This window comes from Zootoca vivipara, chromosome 5 (assembly GCF_963506605.1).
Source record: "Zootoca vivipara chromosome 5, rZooViv1.1, whole genome shotgun sequence".
Classification (NCBI taxonomy): Eukaryota; Metazoa; Chordata; class Lepidosauria; order Squamata; family Lacertidae; genus Zootoca; species Zootoca vivipara.
Window position 1 is genome coordinate 12,215,717 of NC_083280.1, and position 27,035 is coordinate 12,242,751.

Below are 27,035 nucleotides of genomic sequence, written 5' to 3' on the forward strand. Positions count from 1 at the left end.
TTGCTAAATAATCTTGAAAGCCCCCAGTAGAGGGGGGGGGGGAGCTTGTCTGATAGATAAAGTTAAATTTATTTTGGGTCTTCTGATTTTTATATCCTGGGGTGGTGGTCTTCTTCTTCTTCTTCTTCTTCTTTGAGCTTCGAATTGCAAATGCTATACGTTTTGGGTCATGTGGCTTAATCTCATCATAGCTACATTCCCCAAGTGCTTCAGACATTAATATCAGGGCTATTCTTGCCTCCCCCCCGCCCCTCTTAAAGCCTAAATGACATTCTATTTCTAGTGCTAATATTAGCAAGCAATAAACGGCTTGTTTGACATCAGCCCAGGAGCTGAACTGAATGTAATACGGACTCCAGCGCATACACAAACATTGCTTTCCGTATCCCCAAGCCCACTGGACTGATCTTTGCAGTCCAGGTGTCATTGGATAGTCTGTGGCACAGTGACACAGCTGAGGGGTTTTTAATTTCATGTGGGTTGCTCGGGGACTTCAGGTCCCATATTCGAAAGACGTCAAAAAGACTTCTAAGGATTCAGCTGACCCGGGCCAGCAAACTTCTGTTCCTGACATGAGAGCAGTTGGTGGCAGCCAACACAGCCAGGACTTGGGGACCTCTGTTGACATCAGGGCTCCACCACCCAGCAAGAGAGTAGAAAAGGGGGGGATCTTTGGACAGAAGCCCCCAAAAGTATAGTGGCAAATTCAGATGTACTTGATCCCTTCCTGACAGCCACAGTTATAAGATTACGCAACCTTCTAAAGATTATACAGCAATTCTACAACCATACAATTATAATAATTGCAGGTGCATTGCAGATCTTCATGCTTCGACTTTCAGCCGTATCTACTGTTTTCTGTGCACGCACACAGACTTGGAGCTCTCCAATATCATCTTTTGGTTTTCCATGAAGTTGTGTTGTATGCAACAGAACTTGCACACGCCATTCTCTTGGAACTGAAGCACACCTTGCAACTGAGCGTTCAGAGGCTATAAAGCTGCCCTTTCAGACTGATTGGTTGGCTCTCGGAAACAGGTTTTTGACCCCGTCACCATGGCTTGCGCTTCTTCCATTGTGTCCAGACAGGGATGCGGGGAAGAGGCGTGTGTATCTTCCCTTCTGCAAAAATGAATGTTCTTTGTGTGGACAAAACACTTGCTTTGCTGCAAGAGACCTGTGCCTATCACTGTCCACCCCTTTCCCCAAATTCATCACACTTCACTTATCAACATTTCAAGCGGATTTCTGAAGCTGCCCAGAGAGAGAAAGAGATGTGCCTCTTTTTAAAAATAAAAATAAGATTTCTGCTTTTGATGGTTGTTCTTGTTTTGGACAGCATTTTCCTCTTTTTTTGTGGTTAATGTCCTAGAAACAAGGACACCATAGAATTTCTATAGTATTTTTGCAAAACCTATGGCTCACCTCATCCAATTTGACCCCTCCTCTCCTGCTGGAAGAAACTCGTAATTGCTTACTGGAATCTTTGGTCATCAAACTTGGTTCGGAGAAAATCTATTTCTCTATGTCTATATTGTACCTCCGCCTCCGTGGATTCAGGGGGATTTAGTGGAGTTGGCAACAGTTTGCTATTGCTGGTCACCAACTTGAGTCCAACATTCTCTTTGCTGGCATGAATTGCTGTGAGAGTAAAAGCCTCGTGTGCTTTTGCCACAAGGCTCATCATGTTTTGCCACCTGAAGCAGAACGAGGAAGGTCCCCCTGCAGCCAAAGCCTTTCGGGGTCACGTGTTGGCGGTCTCCGGCGAGTCACAAGATCTTGCCGGAAGTTGTCGCTAGGGGCAGGAGGGGAACCCGCTGGGATTCACACACACACACTGTGGCATCTACAGTGCCTCATATGCGGGCCAGCTCCGTTCGCCATTGAACTCAGCAAGGGAGAGCAAATATCAGTGTTAGAAACAGGGCGCCAAAGCAAACAGGGCGCCAAAGCAAAGTGTCTAATCACATTGAAAATGAATCCAGCAACACTTTTAATATTTTTTTAAATAAAATAAAATAAAAATAAAAAGCAAAAAATAAAAAAAAATAAAAAGCATGAACTGAAGATGGTGGTGTTGCGTGACCCAGGTGATCTGCAGGGCACCGGCACCGAAGGATGCCCATCTTTGGGTGCTGCGCTGTCCCACAGATCAGCTGACCGGCGTGGCATTGCAGCCGCAGCAGCCGGTCAGATGGAGACGTTAGGCACCAAACCTGGCAACAACCAGGCATCTCCGCTTCCTCACAAGAGGCCGGTCGCTCGTTGCAAGACGCGCCTTGCGCCCGGCTAATTTCAAACGCTGGTAAAATTTGTAGGGCAGGACAGAAGCTGATGAAAGGAGGAGGGTTTTTAAAAAAGAAACAGGTGGGAGGTGGAGGAATTTAGAAGTTGGGTGGGTATTTTGAGGGTGGAAAGATAAATAGGAAAAGATTATTACGGTAGTCAATAGAGGTCAGGTCTTATGAGTGAAGAGAGGGATAGGGAGATTGAAACCCCCTTTATATATTATAGCTTGGATTGTGATGCAATAGGTAGGCCTCTCCCACGGGAGGCAGCTGTGGCTCCTTAGCCCTAACCCACCTTCAGGGGAAAGCCTGAAAGCATGTAGGCTTTCCACTGCAGGCATCCCAACCAAATGCAAGGATATTGGAGATGGAGCTGAAGAGCTACACCATGGATCCCTTTTCTTAGGGAGCTCTGGGAATTGTAGCTTCGTGTAAGGAATAAGGGTTTTCCAGCAACTCTCTGCACCCTTAAGAAACTTCAGTTCTCAACCTACAATTCAATGCTTATTTAAATGCATAGTGCAGATGGAGCCTAAGCTCGGGGTGGGGTGGGGTGACACACATCAATTGGTGTGCCCCGTCTCATCATGGGAGGACTCTTATGAGATGGTGGGAAATGGAAGGGTTGCTAGCAGAAAATGAAAAGAGTTCACAAACAATGTGCTAAAAAGCAAAACACTGAGTTAAAATCCAGTCAGATGGATTTCTGTGTTTAGAGTAGCAATGTCTTAAATTCTGAAAATTGTAGAATGACAGCCCCCCCTCCAATTGTGATTTTGAGTTGTAGCCCGCTCCCCAATCCAACTGTTTATCCTAGCAACATATACACGGCTGGTTCTCGGAGCTGCAATGATAGCAGGCAAGCAAGTTTGCAGTTTTTAAGTGCGGTTTAATCTGGGGCTGCATCACCTCCCCCAGTTCTGTTTCATTTCAATTTTCAGAGTGCAGAAGACCCAACTCATTTGCGGCAGAGCGATCTGCCTCTTACCCCCCCCCCCCCCAAGTTGCTGTGTTGTTTCCATTACGGTGTTTTCTTGCGGAGCTTTTCCATTTCACCCTTCCTTCTTTCAGAGACGGTAGTTAGTATTCAACAGAACACCTGCCTTGGGAAACATTTGGCAGCTTCCATGCACTCGGCAGAGAAAATCAGAAAAAAACAGGGTTGGAGAGGGAAACTGCCTGGGCTGGTAAAGTCCAAAGCCCTTGGGAATAACAGTTGTAGGAAGAAATCAAGCTTAATAACATGGAAGTATGCCAGCTTTATTTGTGTTTAGAATAGTTCAGTCCCTTCCCTCTCCTATTCTGCAAATGGAGACACACAGTTCCTGCCTGCGTCTCCTACCATGACGCAGTTGTCTGTTTCCATCCCTGCTTTCTGAGGCTGCCAGCGCTGCCTTGCCTAACATGCATGTATTGCATACCCCCTGGAATCTCGACGGGGAGATAAGATGAGGGCTGCCACCCAGTGATCTCTGTATTTATGCATTTACTCTATTTATGAATAAGGCTACACAGTAAAATTATATCTCCTAGGCAGTGCAGAGCAAAAACTTGGTTTAAGAATGTGGTATCATAAAAGTTGTCGCTAGCGCAACTATTCACATAGAGAGCTGTTCTCATGGACTTATTTCGGAGGTATTTGAACTGTTTGGCTTTGAGATATTGAGTTTCACATATCGTTATTATTTTGGCATTGTGTAGGCCTGCCATACGTCTGGAATTTCCCCAACATAGCTGGGATTCGCCCGTCAAAAATGGCGTCTGGGTGGAGTTTGTGAAAACCGGCTAAAATGCCTGGGAAAACCTGGGCATATGGCAGCCCATATTGCAAGTGTTGGTTTTTTGGGCAGTTTCCCCCCATAATAGCAAAACTTCATTTTTACTGGAGATTTTGCAAAGAGAAAAGCTCAACAACTTTGCCTCCCCCCCCCCCGAAAACCTAGCAGTGTATCTATTATTAGAATCATAGAGTTGGAAGAGACCACGAGGGCCATCCAGTCCAACCCCCTGCCAAGCAGGAAACACCATCAAAGCGTTCTTGACATATGCCTGTCAAGCCTCTGCTTAAAAGGTAAAGGTAAAGGGACCCCTGACCATTAGGTCCAGTCGTGACCGACTCTGGGATTGCGCGCTCATCTCGCATTATTGGCCAAGGGAGCCGGCGTATAGCTTCCAGGTCATGTGGCCAGCATGACAAAGCCGCTTCTGGCAAACCAGAGCAGCACATGGAACCGCGTTTACCTTCCCGCTGTAGCGGTTCCTATTTATCTACTTGCATTTTGACGTGCTTTCGAACTGCTAGGTTGGCAGGAGCTGGGACCAAGCAACGGGAGCTCACCCCGTCGTGGGGATGCGAACCGCCGACCTTCTGATCAGCAAGCCCTAGGCTCAGTGGTTTAACCACAGCGCCACCTGGGTCCCTCCCAAGCCTCTGCTTAAAGACCTCCAAAGGAGACTCCACCATTAAGATGCCATGTGTTGAAATGCCATCCAGTCACGTGACCTGTTGTAAATTAAGGTAGCAAAAAGGATGGTGACCAGCTCAGCCTAGCACTAAGCCCCAGTTATGAATGGAGTGGAGTTTGCAAGTGGCATGTTTCATGCCGACTTAATTTAAGTTGGCGTAATGTACGTTGGCTTTGGATTGCTCCCTAAATATTGGCATCATTGAGGGCGCGTGAAGGCAGCTGAAATAACGTCGTAATGTCAATGAACAAGCAAATGCCTTTGCAAAGAATGCTGAAAAGAATAAGTGGAGGGAAGGAATTATTCATTGTCGGTTTTTGCCCCCCCCCCAAATGTTGGTGGTGGGAGGTGGTTTGTTTCCAGATCTGCCCTAACTCCTGTTACAACTTCACAAGGAATTTGCACTCCAGAACTGTGCTTAATATTCCAGAGGCGTACTCTACAACAAGATAGTTGCACATAAAGCATATCTCTTTATAACTTTTAATGCTAACTGCACAGCCTTATGGGAGTCCACTGATTGAATATAGAGCAGTATCTTATTAACCTCTGGCTCAGATAAACCATTTAAATAAATACCTTAATATAAAGTCATTAAAAAGATATTTTTAGCTCAGCAGCCTTTAGCCATTAAAGAAACTTGAATGCAGATTGTATTTACTGTGTTTTCCTTATTTCAAAGGACACAATTAAAGACAGGGCCAAATGGCAATGTATGCCTTTTCATTGGAAAATATATTATTTGCTTGCTAAACAATTGCATTGTTTTCAGAATCACTGGTGGGCAGGTGCTGGGTTGGGGAAAACACAAGTGGCATCTAAAAATTTGGTACTGGAAGTTAGAAACATCAAATATTTCTTATAGTTGGTACAGGACCAACTTGAAATGTGGTATTGATTGTAAACCGTTAAAATCGTAAATAGGATTGCAATAACACTTGTAGTTTAATGGTGAATTTTGGATATAATGGAGATGTAAAAGATTATTTTTTTAAAATGTGCTGGGCGATGTCAGCTTTTCAACATTGTGGTGCATCGCCAGCCAAACATCATGGTTTGTTGATATACCGTGATTTTGGGGAAAACAAAAACAAAAACCAAACTGCTTTGACCTCTGCCCACAAAGGACCTGGTGAAACTTGCCCCAGCTCTCAGCTCGGGAACTGAGGCTGTTTCACCCAGGCGCTCACGGGCTGGGACAACGCAGCTTGTTTGCGCAGCTCAGCTGGGGATCGCGAAAGTTCCCCCTCCGCAGCTGAGACAGCCCCAGCGCTCCTGCCACTCATGGATGAGCGGACAGCGCATAGGATCACCTTTAACAGCTCGCTGTGGGGAGCGCCAACTGTGCTCCTCTCAGCTGAGCAGTTTCACGGAGCGCCACCGCCACCGGCTCACAGGAGCCAGCGCCAGGCTGGGGGCTCGTTTAATTGCTCGGCTGAGGTAAGAGCAGCTGCACACTCCTCAGTCGAGCAGTTTAAAGATACAGAGGGAGGAACAAGCTGTATTGGCGCCTGTTTCTCCCTCTCCATCGTATGAGAGCAGAGTGCGGTGGCGGTTTCACTCAGCGATATATTGCTGGTGAAACTGCCACTGCTCCTGAGTCCCTCTGCTAGCAGTGCCGCTGGAGGAAGGAACTCCAGTGGACGCTGCTAGCAGGCGGACTTGGGAGCGGTGGTGGCTTCACCAGCGATATACCAGATATATTTCGACTTCCGAAAACGTTTGACAACCAAAGCAAGGCTTCTGATTGGCTGCAGGAAACTCCAATCGGAAGTCGTGGAAGTCGCGTTGGACGTTCGGGTTCCAAAGTACCTTCACAATCCGTAACACTCACTTCCAGGTTTGTGGCGTTCGGAAGCCGTAACGTTTGAGTCGCAAGGTGTTTGGGATCCAAGGTACGACTGTATATCAATATATCACCCAGGCCTAGTTGATGCCTAGGAGTTGGATGTGTTTTTCATTCTGTGCTATAGACACATAGTAGCACATGTATGCTTGGTGGTTGATTTCTTTTTCTTTTTCTAAATCTAACACAGAAATTCATTTAAATTACTATTGGATTACTAATACTAAACAACCCCATGGTTTTGTTTAGTTCCGGTTGTCAACTCCAGGTCTCCCCACTTGCCCTCTCTGTGTGTGAAGGTGACGCCTCCCCTTCGCATTAACATCCCGGCACAATCAGCTTGATATTTACAATCTTTATTAAATATGTACAAGAAACAGCTACAGTTCAGGATTACGCATCCGAACCCGTTGAGTCAGATTCGGGGAGTGGCTTCCTTCGATTCCCGCACGAGACATCTTTGTCCCTTACTTTTCATTTCCCTCTTGTCTGTGCTGGTTTGAAAGCCCCCTCCCTTCCAGAGTCTGAGGCTCCCTTCCCCGGCCTCTGGGCAGTGGAAGGGCTCTGCAACATCCCTGAGCCCTTCCTCCTCGTGGCTATTCTCCTCCCTCTCTTCTGCTTCCTCTGTCTCTGGGCGGTTTGAAGGCTCCACTGCTTCCCTGACTCCCTGCTTTTCTGTCACTTCCTCCTCCGAATTCTCCGACACTGTGGAATCCTTCACATTTCACCTCAATTTCAGCATGCTCAGAATTTAAGCATTCTCGTTTCAATATCATTCATTGTGGGAGGGGCTGTGAATTAATGGTATAGATAGCAGGTGCATGGCCTGCATAAGGTCGTGGGCTCAATCCTTGGCATTTCTAGTGGGCAAAATAAAAAAATAGAAGAAATGGCGGGGGGAGAGTCAGTTGGTCAATAGTGTGGAAGAACTCAGCTCATGACGTGTGTGTGTGTGTGTGTGTGTGTGTGAGAGAGAGAGAGAGAGAGAGAGAGAGAGAGAGAGAGAGAGAGAGAGAGACCAAATTAATCCTCCTGATGTATACTGTGCTCTAGGATGCTTAGTTTGGTCAGACTCGAGAGCACACTTCCAGAGTGAACACCAAATACAATACTTCTGGTAAATGAGCCACCATAGCTGCCAGAGGGCCATGAAAATTTGTGTCCCAGGCCTTTTAGACTTGGCTACCCATGCTATCCGAAACCAAAGGGGCACATTGGTTGCCAGATGTGAAATATATACTGGTAGGTGTTATTTTCATCTCTTCAACCCCACTGTAAATCGTAAGCGGCTGAAATTTGTAAATCGTAAGCGGCTGAAATTACTGTAAATCATAAGCGGCTGAAATTACTGTAAATCGTAAGCGGCTGAAATCGTAAGCGGCTGAAAACTGTAAATCGTAAGCGGCTGAAATTTCGGGACCCTTTTATTACTGTGCTGGTGACAATGTCCTAGAATGGGCTACATTGCAAATATACTACCTGTACACAATCTGCGTAAATTGGATGACACCTTTTTAGTGGTACAGTGAAACCTCGGCTCGTGAACACCTCTGTTTTGGAACATTTTGGCTCCCGGTTTTAGAACATTTTTCGGAACTTGAACAGTCTTCCGGAACAGATTATGTTTGAAAACCGAGGTTCCACTGTACCAATATGACAAATACTTTTGCATAAAAGCACCTCCTTTTGCATATCCTTTCCAGGGAGTTTGCGACCTGCCCCCCCCCCCCCCCCTTTACAGACAAGAGGCTAGTGTGAAGAAGAGTGTTTTAATAACCCAGCATCTCATCCCCTTGCACTTTTCCTTGGTCACCAGAATTTTATCCTTTCGCAAAATGTCAGCAGGCTGCTACGAAAAAAGATTCCAATCCAGTTCTGAACTGGAAGGTGGTTCAGAATTCCGTCTAGATAACATGGACACAGAATTCTCCTATATCACTTATATTTCCCTTGTTCCTGAGGTTGGGGGTGGTGGGTAGAGCCTCGTTCAGTAGCCAGAATAATGCTTTGCTCCAGGCATATTTGAAAAGTAGATCTTATCTGCATTTTCACTTGTTAAATTCAAGAGTGATGTGACCTGATCATGGGATGTGGTTATCATTTTTAGTGTTTGCTTTCCCTTAAACTAAGCTCTCTCTCTCTCTCTCTCTCTCTCTCTCTCTCTCTCTCTCTCTCTCTCTCTCTCTCTCTCTCTCTCTCTCTCCCCAGCTCTTGCAAAAATAAACAAGCAAAAACAAAAAAAACCCCACCACCCTGTCATTTTCTTTCTTTAGAAAATTCCAAACTGGCTGTGTCATATCACTTGCTTCCTCCGTTCAGATTGGGCCAGAGAGCTGGAGCTGGCTGCCTTAAATTAGGTCACAGAAGCTTAAGAGTATGATCAGAGCTGTATGTAAGCGCATGCAAACACACACACACACACACACACACACACACACACACTGCAGCAAAATATATGCACTTCAGCAGCATATGAAAATAGGTCCATTTGCTTGCTTTGCACAATTTCTTACATGCTTCCTGGGTTCAGGTTTTTCCAAGACATTGTGTGTATTTTCTGGCAAGGCACCCAGTGCAGAGTATATATGTTGGGAATAATGCAGGCTTGTAGGGGGAAGGGGGAAGGGACTGCTGGGTCAGTGAAGTGCCTATAGGGCTGCGCAGACAGATTCACAGCTCAAGCTAAACAGGGATAAGAGAGTGCCTGGGGTAAAACAACAGAAGCATGCTGCTGCTAGGAGTAAATAAATGATGGGTGTGCGGAGGGGAAGGGACAAACAAAAGTGGGAGCGGGAGAACTGGGTTGGCCGGAACGGAGATTTTAAAAAATGGGCACCTTGTTGATTTGAAAATCAAACTATTAGAGCAAATGACTAACAAAGGAACTCATGCTTCATTTGCCTGCCCGAAATGAGAATGAAGGTGAATCACGCCCAATTACAAAAGATCTTGGGAGTGTGCATTCATTATTATTATTATTATTATTATTATTATTATTATTATTATTACACTCCTTTGCCTTTGGAGAGGCGGTGTGTGTGCCTAAATAACAACGGCTGACATCCACATGTGTATTACCTTCTGGAAGGTGGATTTATTACTTTATTTCTTTATTTCCCGCCCATCTGACTGGGTTTCCCCAGCCACTCTGGGCAGCTTCCAACAAAACATTAAAATACAATAGTCCTTCAGATAGTAAATGCTTCCCTAAACAGGGCTTCCTTCAGATGTCTTCTAAAAGTCTGGCACAGTGGTGCCTCGACTTACAAATTTAATCCGTTCCAAAGGCACCTTCGTAAGTTGAAAAATTCGTAAGTCAAAAAATCCCTATCTAAAACCGCCATGGTTTCCCCCCGGATGTTGAGACATTCGTAAAGGTGTGGCCATTTGTAAGTTGAAAAATTCAGTTGTTGAGTCGTTTGTAAGTCGAGGTACCACTGTATTTGTTTTTTCCTTTGACATCTGGTGGGAGGGTGTTTCACAGGGCGGGTGCCACTACCAAGAAGGCCCTCTGCCTGGTTCCATGTAACTTCGCTTCTCGCAGTGAGGGAACCACCAGAAGGCCCTCGGCGCTGGACCTCAGTGTCCAGGCAAAACGATGGAGACATTCCTTCAGGTCTACTGGACCAAAGACTTTGTGTTTAATGTGTTGTTGAAAAAGCATTGGCTAAGGCAGAGATGGGGAACCGATGACCATCAGGAAGTTGGTGGACAGCAAGTCCCATCGTCCATGACTGTTGACCATGCTGGTGGGGGCTGATGGGTTTTGGAGTGCAGGCACACCTGGAGGGCCACAGATTCCTTGAGATCCTAGAATGAGAAGCTAGAAGAAATGGTAACAACTGAGGCTGTCCATCTCAACCAAGACTGAGCTACAGCTTTTGCTTTAGACTGTTCCTAATGTACGGAATTTGTGGAAACACTTCTTGGTTAAAAAGGCATTCCCGGACAGAGTTTTAAGTATCACGGTGGACCAAGGCTATAAATAGAAATCAAAAGTGCAAGCTTTCCGCTAGCAGCTTCTCTCAAAGCTTAGAAAAGCACCTCACAAAGCCCATGTGTTCCACACCCACGAAATATTTGAAAGCCCGAATGCAACACTTCGGAGGAGTCGATCAATAACATCTAGCAGGAGGCAATATTTAAGAACTTAGGAGGAAGTGGGGGGGGGGGTTGATGTCAGTCCTAATTCAAATTGATACCTAATAAATACATCCCGATAAAGGATGTAATGCATTTAAAATGTATGAACCACCTATTCATTATACAAATTTGCTTCCTTAATGACTTTTAGATGGATGATTCCACCCAGCTTCATTTCTGCTTTGAGTTACGCTAGGGCAGTTTATTGAAACTTAAGGAGAGGCTCATTGGAAGTTATCCTTCTGCATAAACTTGGCGTAATTTATAATAATGCTTTGCGGATAAATCAGAAAAAGGCCTTGATCCTGTCACCGAATAAATTGCTGTTGAAACGTCTGTGGTGTGATGGGAGCGTGCATGGGAAATTTGGCCATGGGCTGTAGCTGAAGAGGTAGATGAGTGCCAGATTATCCATTTCCAGCTGGCTTTCGCTCACCTTTCTTTCTAGCAGTCCCTGATCCCCCACCCTCCAAAAAGTCTCTCTTTTGGGGGGGGGGCATTATTAATTAATTAAATCTGAATATTGCCCTTCATCCAAAGATCTCAGGGCAGTTCAATGCATAAAAATAGGAAATGAGAATACGAAATGCAGAAATAAAAACATACCAATAACACACACGTACACCCTCCCACCAGCACGCCTAAAAAGCCAATGTAAATCAGCTGAATGCCGCGTTGAAGAGAAATATTTTTGCCTGTCTCCTAAAGATACGTAATGAAGGCACCAGGCAAGCCCACCTGGGGAGAGCATTCTACAGATGGGGAGCCACTGCAGAGAAGGCCCCGTTCTTTTTGCTGCCACCCTCCGGACCTCTCGTGGAGGGGGCACACGAAGAAGGGCCTCAGATGATGGCCACAGGGTCCAGGTTGGTTCATATGATCAGAGGCGGTCCTTGGGGTATTGTAGTCCTGGGGCATTTAAAGCTTTATAGGTCCAAACCAGAACTTTGAATTGGGACTGGAAGCTAATTGCAGCCAGTGGGCAAGGATTGTTGTCGCTTGCTCAAACCCATTGAACAGGGTGGCCGCTGAATTCTGTACCACCTGCAGTTTATAAACCATCTTCAAAGGCAGCACCATATATAATGCATTGCAGAAATCTAACCTAAAGGCAAAGCAATTTGGAAGAAGTCAGGCAGGCACACGGAATAATAGATTTTTGAACCCAGAAGACTAGCATCTGTCTCAGTTTTCCTTCCTTCCTTCCTTCCTTCCTTCCTTCCTTCCTTCCTTCCTTCCTTCCTTCCTTCCTTCCTTCCTTTTTATCTCAATGGGATAAAATAAGCTTAAAGACACAACTTGCATCACCTAGAAAGCTTCAGCATGCATTTCGAACTTGGGCCTCCCACAATTAAATCTGCATACAGTGGTACCTCGGTTTGTGAACGCAATCCGTTCCGCGGAGGCGTTCGCTCGCTGAAGGCACGCTTCTGCACATGCGCAAAGCACTTCTGCGCACATACGTGCTGCACAGATCGCTTCTGCGCATCCGAGCGTCGTGGAACCCAGATATAAACACTTCGGGTCCACGGCGTTCATAAATGGAGGTGTTCATAAACAGAGGTAGGCGTAAACCGAGGTTCCACTGTACTCCTCCCTCTGAGAAAACATGCACACACTGAGTAACATATTACGCAACGTCAAACCACAACACCTGTAGTTGCAACTTTAAAATAGACCCTATTTCCCATAGCAGTGGAGGTAAGATTCTCTACCACTAACCCATTGCATCTTTTTGCTCTGAGCGGATCGTTTTATTGAAGGGAAGAAAACCTGACGACTCTCACAAAATCCACCTCTGCGATGTGTTGCAAAAGACTTCCCAGCCATAACTTTCACATCCTTAAGATGTGAAGAAGGTCATTGTCAACACTTGATGCAGTTTACAGTTGCTGTGATGCATTATGTCATTATGTCAGCATTTGGGGAGGTTACGTTCCTCTGTTGGGTATTAGATATTTATAATTTGGCTATAAAAGCTACCCAGGACTTGAATCTTGGCACCAAGGATGGAAATCTGAAGTAACTGTTTATCATTCTGGAGCAATTTGGCTCACCCAGCCAGAGCTGCTGCTGTGTGGCCCTCACCCATTGACAGCCAGGATGGGTGTATAAGCAATAGACTTGGACCAGTCCCCAGTTTAATGGGTGATTACTGGTCATTCACTATCTCCCAGCCTAAATCCCACCTCTGCCCCAGGTTGTTATGAAGGAAAAATCGGGGAAGGAAATGTGTAGAAACGCTCTTTGTGATTGGGTTGTTCCTTGCTGTAATTCCAACACAATGATGTATTGTATTGAATATAAGAAGTGCAATTGGGCAGTCTTCATACAGGAACTGCTCCAAAGATTTGAGCATCACCCAGCACAAGTCCCAGCTTCCCTTTCCGCCAGGGATCAGGAACCTGTGGCCCTTCAGATGAGACCATATTCCAATAATCACCAACCTCTTGGCTGTGCTGACTGGGGCTGATGGGAATTGGAGTCCAATAACTTCTGGAGGGCCACAGGTTCAGCCTGATGTCAACAGAACCTGAGTTGCATAGCTGCCAAGTCTCCCGTATTCCCCGGGAAACCCCCGTTTTTCCAGCCATTTCCCGCTGGCAGCCCAGATTTAACAAAACCCTGTAAATCCCCCGGATTCTTACTAGCCCGGGGAGGCTCCTTCCGCACATGTCTGTAGTCTCTGGACATGCACAGAAGCGATTTTGGAAATGGGCAGAACATGCGTAGAAGCAACTTCCAATGCTGCTCTGCCCAGTTCCAAAATGGACACAGCACGACTTCGGCGCTGTGGCCATTTGGAAATGGGCAGAGCATACGTAGAAGCAACTTCTGGTGCTGCTCTGCCCAGTTCCAAAATGGACGCAGCGCGACTTCTGGTGCCGATCCTGGATTTTTCAATCTGGGAGTTGGCACCTATGGAGTTGTACCAACAAAATCTTGTACCAACCAAAGTTAGGCCCCACAGCCATTAAGTACAAGCAGATGGTAAAATCAGTGCCCCGTTAATTAGGAGAAGAGGGGTTCTTTGCTCTAGTTGAGCCTCCACCAACATGGCTTCCTGCAGATGTTTTGGATGACAGTTCCTATCTGCATGTGCTGGCTGAGGCTAATGGAGGGTAAACAAAGGCTGGAGAGGCCCCAGAAGGGTGCATTTTCCAAACAAATAATCCTCTCTTTCCTCATCATCCAAACCACAGCTCACTTCACTTCTGCACCTCTGGGAAATTCACTGTCTAATAAGCTATGACCCGCAACTTCCTGAGAACATTGTCAAAATTATATCGTGTTACTTTTCCTTTCCTTTCTAAGAGATGGGCTGTAACAGGATGGCTTTTAATGGAACGGGAGTTGTGATAATTTCCCACAGATGCTCTTCAGTTTGTGCGGGTCAAGTTTTAGTGGGGTTAATGCAGGTCCAGAATCAATTAAGGGCCAAACACCCAAAAGGGGGAGATAGCTACGGAATGTGCTTAGAAACCTTTCTGCAGGCAAGAACCATGGCTTATCGGGCTAACCAACTATGGAACTCATTTTCAGACCTTATCACACAAAGATCTGCTGGTTTGTACCCATAAAGCTTTTAACAGCCCAGGACCGCAATACCTCAAGGACCTATGAACCTACCCAGACCCCGTGATCATATTCTGAGACCCTTCTTCGTGTGCCTCCACAAGAGGTCCAGAGGGTGGCAACACGAGAACGGGCCTTTTCGTCAGTGGCTCCCTGTTTGTGGAATGCTCTCCCCAGGAAGGCTGACCTGACACCTTCATAGAATCATAGAACCATAGAAGAGTTGGAAGAGACCACAAGGGCCATCCAGTCCAACCCCCTGCCAAGCAGGAAACACCATCAAAGCATTCCTGACAGATGGCTGTCAAGCCTCTGCTTAAAGACCTCCAAAGAAGGAGACTCCACCACACTCCTTGGCAGCAAATTCCACTGCCGAACAGCTCTTACTGTCAGGAAGTTCTTCCTAATGTTTAGGTGGAATCTTCTTTCTTGTAGTTTGAATCCGTTGCTCCGTTATACACCTTATTATACATTATACACCTTTAGATGCCAGGCAGAAACATTCCTGTTCAACAAGACCTTTGGCTGATGGACATCTGACGCCCATTTCAATGTGTTAATGGCAGGGGAGATTTATGTTTTGTTCTTATTTTTATTACGTAGTTTGTGGTTTTTTTATATTTTAATTTTATGTTGTGAACCCCCATGAGATCTATGGATGTAGGGCAGTACACAAATTCAATTAGTAGTAGTAGTAGTAGTAGTACGGTAGTAGTCTAGTATTGCAACTTAAGCCTGCAGGCAGCTATTTTATCCCCATGAAACTGGGCTCCAGATCATGTGAAGAGCGTACATTGCTGCAGAAGTCCAGAATGTTGGGATCGTGCGAGGGTGGGGGACGACGACAAAGGAGCAGAGCTTAAGAGTGATTGCACTGATGTAATCTTTTCTCATTTGAAATTTGCACATCAGGTGTACACACCAGAGCCCCTGTTATAATGGTTTGATGGACTTTAACTTGTGTGTGTTCTTCATCCTATTGACCTCCACGCGCTGCTGCTTAGGATATTTGCGGCCCTTTAAAACCAGCAAGTGTATGTGTCTACTCGTGAGTAAATTTAGCCAGGCCATGTGTTCTTTGTACTTTGAAGATTGGGAGAGAATGTGTTCATTGCAATGGCTGCCCAGGCACCATGGAAAATATTTTAGAAAAAGTTAGTATCTCTTTTAAGAGATAATGACTTTTTTCCCATAGCACCCACCCATAAAGGGAGAAGGCCTGGTCTCTGAAGAGAGATGTAAAATATACTTTGAGCTGTTTCCTCTTGTTCTCTGGAAGACCAGAGTCCCAGCCCCTTGCAACAGTGTGGAGAAAAACATCTCTCTAAAGTTGTACCGCAGGCTGGAGGGTGTGCTGGGGAGAGGACCTTGTGCTAAGCGGGTGGGTTTATATCTAAACTTATCGCTTCCCTTGTTTAAAAGATAAAAGGATCACCTTGGAGGGAAGGTGGAATATTTATTTTGGAAGCCCACTGAAACATTCTAAATCTGCACACATAGATTAGGCAGGTATAAGCAGTTTGCACTGTGATGTCCTCCATGGGAAAATTGCCCATTCATTTCACAGCCTTCCTTTTTAAAAAATCCTCCATTCACCATTAATTATTTTCATCTTTTATGTTACACTGCCACCTTTTGTCCATTGGATAGGAAACCTCTCGTCTGCTTGCATACCTGCCTGGTTGTTTTTTAAAATTATTATTATTATTCTTCCCTGTTTTCCTTGATCGGTATTGGAAGAGAACACTTTGATCCAACCTTTGCAATATATATAGATGAACGATAATGCCGTGCTTTAAAAATATTGTGACGACAGCCTGAGTGCCGAATCACTCGAATTCTAGTAATGTGCAGTGCAAGTGAAATATCCTCGATGCTCCCCAAATATCGTCCTTTACCCGTGTGGTGTAGAAACTGCTTCCATGGGCCTTACCTCGAACATTTATACTCATAGTATCTGGATGGAGGAATCGGACAGGGAGCGTAGATGGCATAATTTCTCCATGTATAAATGCTGCCTGGCCTTTTCCCATCTGCTGCCTTTCCTTATCCAGAAGGCATTGGTTGCAGTTACACCTTGAAGTCACTTTTGCAACGGCAGGCTCCCCATTTATTTATTTATGTAGAACCTTTATAAACTGCTTGTTCGGACAAAAAATGACTGAAGTACGCAGACCCATTTTAAAAACGCATAAAATCGTCATTAAAAACAAAGGGATAAATCAATATAACATTAGAAGGAAATGTAACTAATCCATGTGTCTGGATAGGCTTCCTGGGAGGGAAACATTTTCAGCTGGTGTCTAAAAGAATTGGTGGCTGCCTAATTTCAAGAGGCAGGGGGTTCCACGGTACAGGTGCTACCCACACTAAAGGAGAGACTTCTTGTAAAGGCAAAATGAACATTGTGTGGCACCTGTAAAAGTGCAAGTTAATGTGCCATTAAGTTATTATTTATGTGTATGTTTTCAGAGACAAAGAGCAGTAACGTTTACCTTCAGATTCTTAACCTGCTGTGTTTTGCTTTGTCCAGGGTTATATCCTTCGTTGTGACCTCATGGTTTAAGCGGGCATAAAGATGAGTATAAGCAGTGATGAGGTTAACTTCCTCGTATATAGATACTTGCAAGAGTCCGGTGAGTATTTGGCTAATAATCCTTTGAGGGATCCATTTGGGGGGGCAGCGTTTAAGATAAAACGAATATTCAGACATACTGCAGGATCTGTATTGTGTTACATGCATGATAATAATAATAATAATAATATAATATAATAATAACATTTCAGAAGCTGAACGGTCTTCCGGAATAGATTACAGTCCTTGAGGGTCGATTTCAAAAAATTCTGCTGGAAAAATAATAATAATAATAATAATAATAATAATAATAATAATATATTATTTATACCCCGCCCATCTGGCTGGGTTTCCCCAGCCACTCTGGGCGGCTTCCAACCAAATATTAAAAACAGTACAGCATCAAACATTAAAAACTTCCCTAAACAGGGCCGCCTTCATTTGTCTTTTAAAAGTAAAATAGTTGCTTATTGCCTTGACATCTGCTGGGAGCGGGTGCCACTACCAAGAAGGCCCTCTGTCTGGTTCCCTGTAATTCTCGCAATGTTCACTTCTCGCAATGAGGGAACCGCCAGAAGGCCCTTGGCTCTGGATCTCAATGTCCGGGCTGAATGATGGGAGTGGAGAAGCTCCTTCAGGTATACAGGACCGAGGCCATTTAGTGGCTGAAAGACCGGAGTATGACTCACCAAGGCAATTTCTCTTATCCAAACTCCCATCTGCTTGCAAATCTCCAGTATGGGGATGATGACAATGGCCTACTTTAACATGGTTATGTATAAGGATTATTACAAGTCCGCATTATCCCAATTTTTGCCAAATTATGCCTTAAGATCTGCAAGGGAAGCTCCGCCGGTGGTCCTGTCGATGACAGTCATTTATTTGGCGAGGGTGTAGAGCAGAGCCTTGTCTGCAATGACACCCTGGTTGTGGGATTAACTCTTTGGGGAAATACAAATGTCAGTTGGAGACATTTTTTGCTCCTCCAGGCTAGTGTTCCCCAAACTTGGATTTCCAGCGTTTTTTGGGACTACTGTTCCCATCGTCCCTGATCACTGGTCCTTCTAGCTAGGGATGATGGGAGTTGTAGTCCGAAAACAGCTGGCGACACCCAAGTTTGGGAAACACTGCTCTAGGCAATGAAGGTGTGTTTCCTGTTGAACGACTTGCTGATATATGTCTACTGTTGGTTTTGGGATACGTTTTAATACTTCTAATGTTTTATGACTTTTAATGTTTTATTGTTAAATGTTGCATTTCGTTTTAGATGTTACAGACAACCCTTTGAGTTGAAGGGTGCTTTAAATATATAATACCGGTAGATATCTATAGGGTAAAGCATTTTTGCTAATCCGAACTGCTATATGGAGGCTAAATATCGTTCTTCCTAGAGCTGAACTTTCAGTTTTTCTTTTCTCTCTGCTTTGTGTACAGTGGTACCTTGGTTTACAACCATAATCTGTTCCGGAGGTCCGTTTGTAAACCACAACCGGTTGTAACTCAAGGCAGGCTTTCACCAATGGGGCCTCCAAAAAATTTTTGTTTGTAATTTTTAAAAAATGAGTTGTAATCCAAAAAAAGGTTGCAAACCGGTACACGCACCTCCAGGTTTGATGTGCTTGTAATCCAAAATGTATCAAACCAAGACGTATGCAAACCTAGGCCCCACTGTAATTGTTGAAAAGCACCAGCATTTTTCAGTGAGGTTTTGACTACCCACCGGAATTTAGTACATTGGCAGAATGCTCAAGAAGATTATTATTCCAAAGCAGCTGTGAGATGCAGTTTCAAGAGAAATAATTTCCGGGGCAGAGGCCTTTTTGGTGGTAGCTCCTGCTCTTTGGAATAAACTTCCCAGAGAGTCCTGCCTGGTGCCTGGTACCAGCATATGGTACCCCCAAGTGGAAATTGTCATCACGAATGGTTTTTTTCTTATGGAAGTATATTACCGGGAGAGGAGTAATAAGGGATAAAGCTACACAGAAAGGAGATTGCTCACCTGAAATGTAGCACACAGAACTCAAGTTCTTTCTGACTAGGGGTCATGTTTTATACTTTAAAATATACTTTAAAAAAGCATGCATTGGTTTTGTTAAGTTTTGTTAAGACTTACGTAAAAAAAAAGTGTGTGTTCAAGTGTTGATTCTTTTCCAATTTTCAAACAAAACTTATTTTGGCCCAGTGTGCATCTTGAATGGCACGTTGTATATAAAATCGAAACTTTCTGTGTACTCTTTCACATGGTGTTAGATCCATTTTCTGTCTCTTCAAAAGATACTGAGAAAATAATGAAAAACCACAGGGAACACTGTAAAAGGGGGGTGTATAGGGAATATTCATTGGGGAAGGGGTTCTGGGACCCTTCTTCGTACCTGATAAGAACTCATCTTCCTGAGCATTTTGGTGAATTGTCTGCTCTTTTTGCAAAAATGTTTGAGGTTAAACTACAGATTGACTACACTAGTGTGAATCAGACAAAATGAGCTCTTTTAATGGAGAGACCTGGAGCTGCAGGGGGGGGGGGTGTCCTTCGGTCTACAATAAATTGTTGGGAAGTTTATCCGGCCACTTTTAGAATTTCTGAGATACCGCTAACATGGCTCACATGTTGTCGGAACCATCTCCACATCCAAGGAACAAAAAAACCTAACAAAAGCAGAATAGAATATTCCCTTTAATTTTAATTTTCTTTGTAAACTGAGTTGTGGTCAACCCAGCTCATTTCTGGAGTGAGAGTGGCACGTAAGCGTGATAATAATTCTGCGGGTTTTGCCGCAGTTACCCTGTTTCTCCAAAAATAAGACGTAGCCATAAAATAAGCCGTAGCAGGATTTTTAAGCATTCAAGGGATATAAGCCATACCCTGAAAATAAGACATAGTGATAGGCGCAGCAGCAATGCCAGCCGCGGCAGAAGGAGGAAAAAAAATAAGACATCCCCTGAAAATAAGCCATAGTGTTGTAGTTTTTAAGGAAAAATAAATATAAGACGGTATCTTATTTTCGGAGAAATACGGTACATGGATTCCTAGTGGTTCAAGGCTCTTCATTCTACTGTGTTACATTTTTATATGTGTTGGAAGCCACCCAGAGTGGCTGGGGCAGACCAGCCAAATTGGTTGGGGGGGGGGGAGGTTATAAATAATAAAACTATTATTATGACTATTATTGGAAGGGACCTGTAGTTAATCCAAATTAAAACAAAAGAAATCTGAAAGGCCAGGAGGCAAACCTCACCCCACCCCATTCCCCCACCCCTGGTAATCAAAGGACAACAAGATTTGCTGCCAGGCTATCCTCTTTGTAGAGAACCTCACTTCTTGGAGTGAGGGAACCACCAGAAGGCCCTCAGCGCTGGACCTCAGTGTCCGGGCAGAACGATGGGGGTGGAGACGCTCCTTCAGGTCTACTGGGACGAGGCCTCCAAAGAAGGTCTTGATGGACAGGCAGGTTCATGTCTGTCCCACTCTTTTCCGGATCCAAAGGGACCTGCATGTTGGTGATTGCACATCAGTTGGACACGCCTAAAATGGTTGCTATCTGTACTGGGGTTTTCAGCTCAAGACGCTGTCCCCACAGGCTGTGAGCTGGAGATCACATCTCCTGGCCTAACTTGAGGTACCAGACCCTCGGAGTCCTAACCGGGACTTCTAAGCTCTCACTTTGTGTGGATGAATCGCTCAGTAGGATGCAATGTTTGTCTTCGAAAAACCCTACTCTTCAGTTTTTTCCTGCAGTAGTGGTAGCATTCCGCTTAATTCAGCCCAAACTGGAAAACTTATTCATTCCCTCTATTGTTTTGCATGTTAGCCCAAAGCGGGAGTAAATCGAGTTCCCAAAAAAGCTCGCTCCAAAGCCCTCCTCGTCTGATTGGACCGCCTTCAAGAGAGGGTTGCCTTCACGGGGGAAGTGTTTGGAAAGGAAAGCGGTTTTTTCAGAGAGCTGCAATCCTGGCTCTGCGACTCTGAAAATCCTGCGTGGGGTGACTCCATGATAAATCACAGCAGTGCCAGCTCAACAGTGGCTCATTAGTGCTAGCGAGTGCAGCGTCCAGGAATGAGATGAATAAACACATTATTTCCAGGGATGGCAGAAAGCCGGCAGCTGGCAGCTGAACTCAGTGGCGTGCAATTTTTAAAGCCTACCTACCCACAGAACCTTTAGTAATGTTTAGGTCCTGCTTATAATACCTGTTTTAGTTACTCAGTGCGTGCCAAGGCAACTGAAAGCAGTGTACCTGTGGCAGACAGTCTGCACACCTTTACACTGTCCTGCCTTGCTCCCTTGTAGTCTTGTTTACTTTTGAGAAAGTTGTCTTTTTAATGAGCCTCAACAAGTCGTTCCTCTCAGGCCCAGATTTTTTTAAACAACAACAACAACAACCATAATCCATAAGATTGATGCTCGCTGCCTTGACGATAATTATTGTAATTGTTAAGAGCGAAATTCTGTTTAATTATTATTTGGTGTTGTTTTGAGAGTTAATTTTATCATGTACTATTACATTCTATTAGGGGACCCAGGTGGCGCTGTGGGTTAAACCACAGAGCCTAGGGCTTGCTGATCAGAAGGTCAGCAGTTCAAATCCCTGTGACGGGGTGAGCTCCCGTTGCTTGGTCCCAGCTCCTGCCAACCTTGCAGTTCGAAAGCACGTCAAAGTGCAAGTAGATAAATAGGAACTGCTACAGCGGGAAGGTAAACGGCGTTTCTGTGTGCTGCTCTGGTTCGCCAGAAGCGGCTTTGTCATGCTGGCCACATGACCTGAAAGCTATACGCCGGCTCCCTCGGCCAATAATGCGAGATGAGTGCCGCAACCCCAGAGTCGGTCATGACTGGACCTAATGGTCAGGGGTCCCTTTACCTTTACCATATTACATTCTATTAGATTATTGACTATTACTTTATTTGATATAAAGCAATCCATTTTAAAGTTACATTTTATTGTGGCTTTTTGTGTTGGGATCAGATTATTGTAAGGTGTTTGTCCTTTCTTGTATATTTTGTTGCTGTAAACCGCCTTGTGTAGTATAATAGACAAAGGTGGCACACAAATTAAAAGTGAAATGATAAGTTTCACATACAAATGCCATAGGCTTGTTCCCCATTGTCTTACTTGGGGGGCTGACCTAGATATGTCCATGGTGCTTGCGTGCACCAAATTTTGGAATTCTGAAATTTTTGAGCTTCATAATGCTGGCGTTCTGTAGCACCTACGTATGAAAATGTGCAAGGAAACTTACATTTTCCACATTTCCTTTTTTTAAGGAAGTTCTTGGTGGGGCAGATCATTGGACCCAAAAGAACTAGCTTGATGATGTTGGGTTTCCACTACCCTACACTCCTGCTCCTGCTCCTAGACCCCAGCTCACTGTCCTTTCTGGATTCTTTTGTTTATTCCCTTCCAAATTTAATTCATTAAAATATGTATAGATTGCTTTTCCCCAATTGTTCAGAGTGGCTTTCAACCTGTAACTTAAAACAACAGCAACAAATGAAACGAAAGCTCTGGGAAAGCTCAACCGGTAGAGCATGAGGGTTGTGGGTTCAAGCTCCACTTTGTGTAAAAGACTCCAGCATTGCAGGGGGGTGGACTAGATGGTGCTAATGGTCCCTTCCAACTTTACAATTCTATGAAAAGTTTCAGTAACAACATCTCTTGGAGCAAAAGAAGAGCCTGCTGGATCCAGAAGCCCATCTGGTCCGCAGTCCTGTTCTTGCAGTGGCCAACCAGATGTCTATGAGAAGCCTTAAAACTGGACATCAGCAACTGATGTGTAGAGTCATACTGCTTCCAGCAATGGAGTAGTAGAACATAACCACTATGACCAGTCCTGTCCTCCACGAATTTCATTCTCTGTGCACAATTTATATATTTTTCATCTTGCCTGTGCAAAATCTCCCAGTGTCCGGCTTCATCGGAACACATTGAAAGGAGAGCAAGAGGAAAACTTATCTCTTATCCATTTTAATAATCCAATAATCAAACCGAAAGGTTCCAATCGAAGGCCATCCATGGCAGGGCAGATAAAGGGGGGGGGGAGTCTTGAATCCCCTATGAAAAGAACGCCACTGGGTGGCTACCCTGGCATCTTCTGGAGGGTCTGTAGCTTTGAAACAGCCAATGTGCCAGACAGGGCTGACAGCCTGTGCAATGCCGTAACATTCAAATCCAGATCCTATGACCAATGAACCAGATTTTTAGTTACAGGTAGGTAGCCGTGTTGGTCTGCCGTAGTCGAAACAAAATAAAAAAACTTCCTTCCAGTAGCACCTTAGAGACTAACTAAGTTTGTCATTCGTATGAGCTTTCATGTCTCTAAGGTGCTAGTGGAAGGATTTTTTTAATTTTGTTTAGAACCAGATTTTTGTGGAGGGAAATGGTTGTTTGCGTATAGCCCAGATCTGATTGTTCTTATAGCCTCACATGAACATCCAAGACAGGGCAGGTGAGCCTCGGCGCTCGTATTAATTAGCTGATCTGACCAATATCAAAACTGATAACACCTAGCAAAACGGAATGTCTAGTTGCCATTTTGGGGCCAGATGGCTCGAAAGTCATATTTTCCAGAACGACTTTGTGGTTCCTGAAATTTGTTCAGATGATGAAGACGATGATGATTACAATTTGTCTCGTGCAGATAAAATACAACGGATAGAATTCTACAGGATGTGTTGCTAGTGTGTGAAAACAGGCAAGATCCAAGGAGTCCTAGCTCTGCAACTCCAGATGGTGGAGACGTCAGGCTCCATCTTGGCTCCTGGGCATTTTCACTTGGTCGCGAGTGGCCAATAGCCAAGTGGAAAATGCGCCTGGCAATTTCAAACGCTGGTCCAAGATGGAGAGCAGGTTTTGGCCTAGCGAGCTGTATTTTTTTCCTATTTGCATAGCCCCACCCTTTAATTTGCATAGCCCCATTCTGCCTCCTGGGTCTTTATCTTGTTATCCTTACTGCTGCAGTACCTGTGAAATCGCGCTCTCTCTCTCTCTGTTCTCTGGTATCTGTGCAAAATTCTGAATCCCAACGGCTATAAAGCAACTGTTTCTAATGTCCCAAAAGGGGAGCTTTCTGAGGTTCTAATTACCTACGAGTGGAAAACCGTAACAACTTAAGATGAATCACTTCCTCACAATGGATTTACCTTTTTCAGGGCAAGCAAATAAATAACACTGTTAGCACCCAGTAATCCCAATTTTCGTATTTGCAAAACGATAATTATGCTGCCCTTGAAATGGCACACAGAAGAAAATGCACGCCTGGCGCTGGTGTGCTCACGCAATTAAAATGCTTTGTCGTGAAGTTAATCCTCCCTTCTGTAGGCATATATTCTCCCTTGTCCTATGCAATTTAGGAATAAATGGAAATGCGGCCACCCGGGGGGGGGGGGGAGAAAGAGAAATAAACAAATGAATTTCAATGCCACACCAGAGCCTTGGGGGTTTGATAGACTTGACCAAGGTTTATAAAGGAAATAATTGATTCACAGGGTAATGGCAAAGCAGCATAACTAGCATGACCAGGTAAGATTCTCTGCTGTGACCTTGAGAACGAATCCTGCCATTGAGAAAAAGTTGATTTGTGCCTTTTTTTGCAGTGTGTGACACTCCAGGCCACACCTGCTGGCCGCAGCCTGACAGCCTAAGGCAGTGATGGCCAAACTTGGCCCTCCAGCCGCTTTGGGACTACAATTCCCATCATCCCTGACTACTGGTCCTGTTAAGCTAGGGATGATGGGAGTTGTAGCCCCAAAACGGCTGGAGGGTAGAGTTTTGCCATCACTGGCCTAAGGCTTCTTGTGTGTGGATGAGCACATCCTTATAACCTCCCCCTTGTCTTTAGGGTTCTCTCATTCAGCATTTACCTTTGGTATCGAGAGCCATATCAGCCAGTCTAACATCAACGGTGCCCTGGTACCCCCTGCTGCTTTGATTTCCATCATCCAGAAAGGCTTGCAGTATGTAGAGGCGGAAGTCAGTATTAATGAGGTAAGGCAAGTCTCTTGCTGGCTATAGGCGGTGACAAGGGCTTTCATATACCTGCAGAGGGTTTCATTACGTTGGGGAAGTGGGTTGCTCTCTCCTCCTTGACTTTCCTGCTAGGGTGGTTTGCTGTCACGCTGGATCCTCTGTAGGTTCTGGTCACCAGACCTTTTCTTGTCAAAGAAGTTTGGAATAATACAAAGTTCTATGCGGGCTTCAATCAGGGCAGTCATTCATTGCCATGTTGGGTGTGTTCGTTCGTGTGTTCCTTTATCAGACTGCTTGTCCTCCAGAGATCAGATATTAAAGTTCTTGCAATGTTCACGTGAGCAGTTCCTGTGTGTTCAGATTCTGGGTAAGCCTAAGAAATTCAGAGAACGTGCAGAGAGAAGCACCATCACCTGCAAAAGCGTGGCATGCAGTTGACAAAAGCTCAGAACTACCTGTCGCAGTGCACGCATAGCCAAAGCATTGATATCTTTTCATTTAGGAGGCCATGCACAAGCGCCACCAGCTGTGGTCATTCAGACAACACCAATGAAGCAGTGGATCAAATTGGGGAGGGAATCCAGTTGGTTGTGGGGTTGTTGTTTTTTAAGGACACACTGGTTTTGATTTGCTCTCATTTGGCCTAGTGATCTTGCCCAGTCTTTTTGCAAAGATGTTTCTGTTTTGGACACACACACACACACACACACACACACACACACACAGCGTTATCCCAGAGACAGGAGTGGAGAACCTGAGGCCTGGGGGCTGAAGGCAGCCCTAGAGACACTCCCCAGGCCACAGCCCCCATCAGCCCTGTCCCACACACTCCTTGAGGGCTTTTGCATGGCTGGAATTTGCCTTTAATGTTTCTTGCTTGCCTGGGAAGATGATGGAGAGGCGGTAGGTTTGGGTGGAAGGGTGTAGAAACTGTTTTTGCGTGTGGCTGGAATGTAGACCACTGCACAGAGGTACGGATCATGCCCCACTGCTCTGCCTCCATCCTCTTTGGTCTCTGGACACACCCACCTCTGCAAAAATATCTTAGCGTCATTGTCCTTGGCTTTGCTAGTCTAATGGAAAGTGACGCACCTCACCGTTCTCCTCACTAACACTTCCATACAAAAATAAACCTACTGTTTTTTAAGAAGTCCCCACTCAGATTATTTCCTCTCCCCTCCCTCCTACAAGATGCGAAAGTTTCTACTTTTGAGACCTTGGAAGTTGTGAATGTCAGCCATTCCCCCTCTTTACCAAGCAGGTGCTTTACCAGAGCCCCTTATTTCTGCCTAGTAACTCAGGTGGTCCCTTGGCCTTGCACAAGAAGAGCCTTTTCAACGCTTCAATTGTGGCCCAGCGGCCATTTCCGCCTTCCTTTGATATCCCTCTCCTTTCCCTTTGACTTGGAGAACAGAGAGAGCATTCACCACTCTCGCGGTGAAAAGAAATCTCTGGGAAGGACACGAGTCCAAGGGAAGAACGGAGAATAAATGAGTGAAGCAGCCCGCCACAAGGAGCCGTCCCGTCCCCCCAGCTTCTAAAAACAAGCCAAAGGACATGTCTATGTAGGCAATTTTTGAGGGAATACTTTCAAGTTCAGTTTGGTGTGTCCCCTGCCTTCCGGCAGTACTTAACAAAAGCAAATGTATGCATTATTATATTGCCCTTAAACATATTTCCAGAATTTTTGTGTGTGAAAATACATTAGTCCCTGCGCTGAGAAGCCAGGCAGATTGAGCTGGGCCAGGTCTGGCCTTCCTAGTCCTTCCTCCCAGTTCTCAGATCAAGCTACCCCCCCCCCCACCCAATCCACGATCAAATAGTGGGTGCAAATGTGCCAACCCAGTTTTCACTAACAGCAGCACTAGGCTGGAAGGCTGACTGGCAATTCCCAATGAGAGGGAATCTGCCTGAAAAAGCTCTCCGGTCTCATGGTCAGAATAGTTTCTTTTTCCTTTTAAGTCCTGGAATTCCAGGGCCATCCACTAGGGATGGGGTCATACTTTTGTTTGTATTTGGGGGGCTCGTCAACCTGGGAAAGTAGCTCATCTAGGAGAAGATATCCACCTTGTGGGATACCTTCAAGAGAAGCAAAGACTAAAGAGTAAACCCTGCCCGGATCTAGAGTGCAGTCCCTAAGACAGTTGACTGGTGCCTTGTACGCCTGCGTCCAGCA

General features: G+C 45.1%; 1 protein-coding gene across 3 annotated transcripts in view; it reads left to right on the plus strand.

Moving 5' to 3' along the window:
- The window catches only part of TBL1XR1 (TBL1X/Y related 1), a 157,125-nt gene that overhangs the window by 109,427 nt on the left and 20,663 nt on the right, over positions 1-27,035 (plus strand). For 2 of the 3 annotated variants that reach the window (XM_035133424.2, XM_035133425.2), the window contains exons 3-4: positions 16,853-16,955; positions 24,732-24,877. In XM_035133424.2, the coding sequence (XP_034989315.1) occupies positions 16,898-16,955; positions 24,732-24,877 (204 nt within the window). In that variant the 5' untranslated portion in view covers positions 16,853-16,897. The remainder of the gene's footprint in view (positions 1-16,852; positions 16,956-24,731; positions 24,878-27,035) is intronic. The other variant, XM_035133426.2, reaches the window with a different exon arrangement.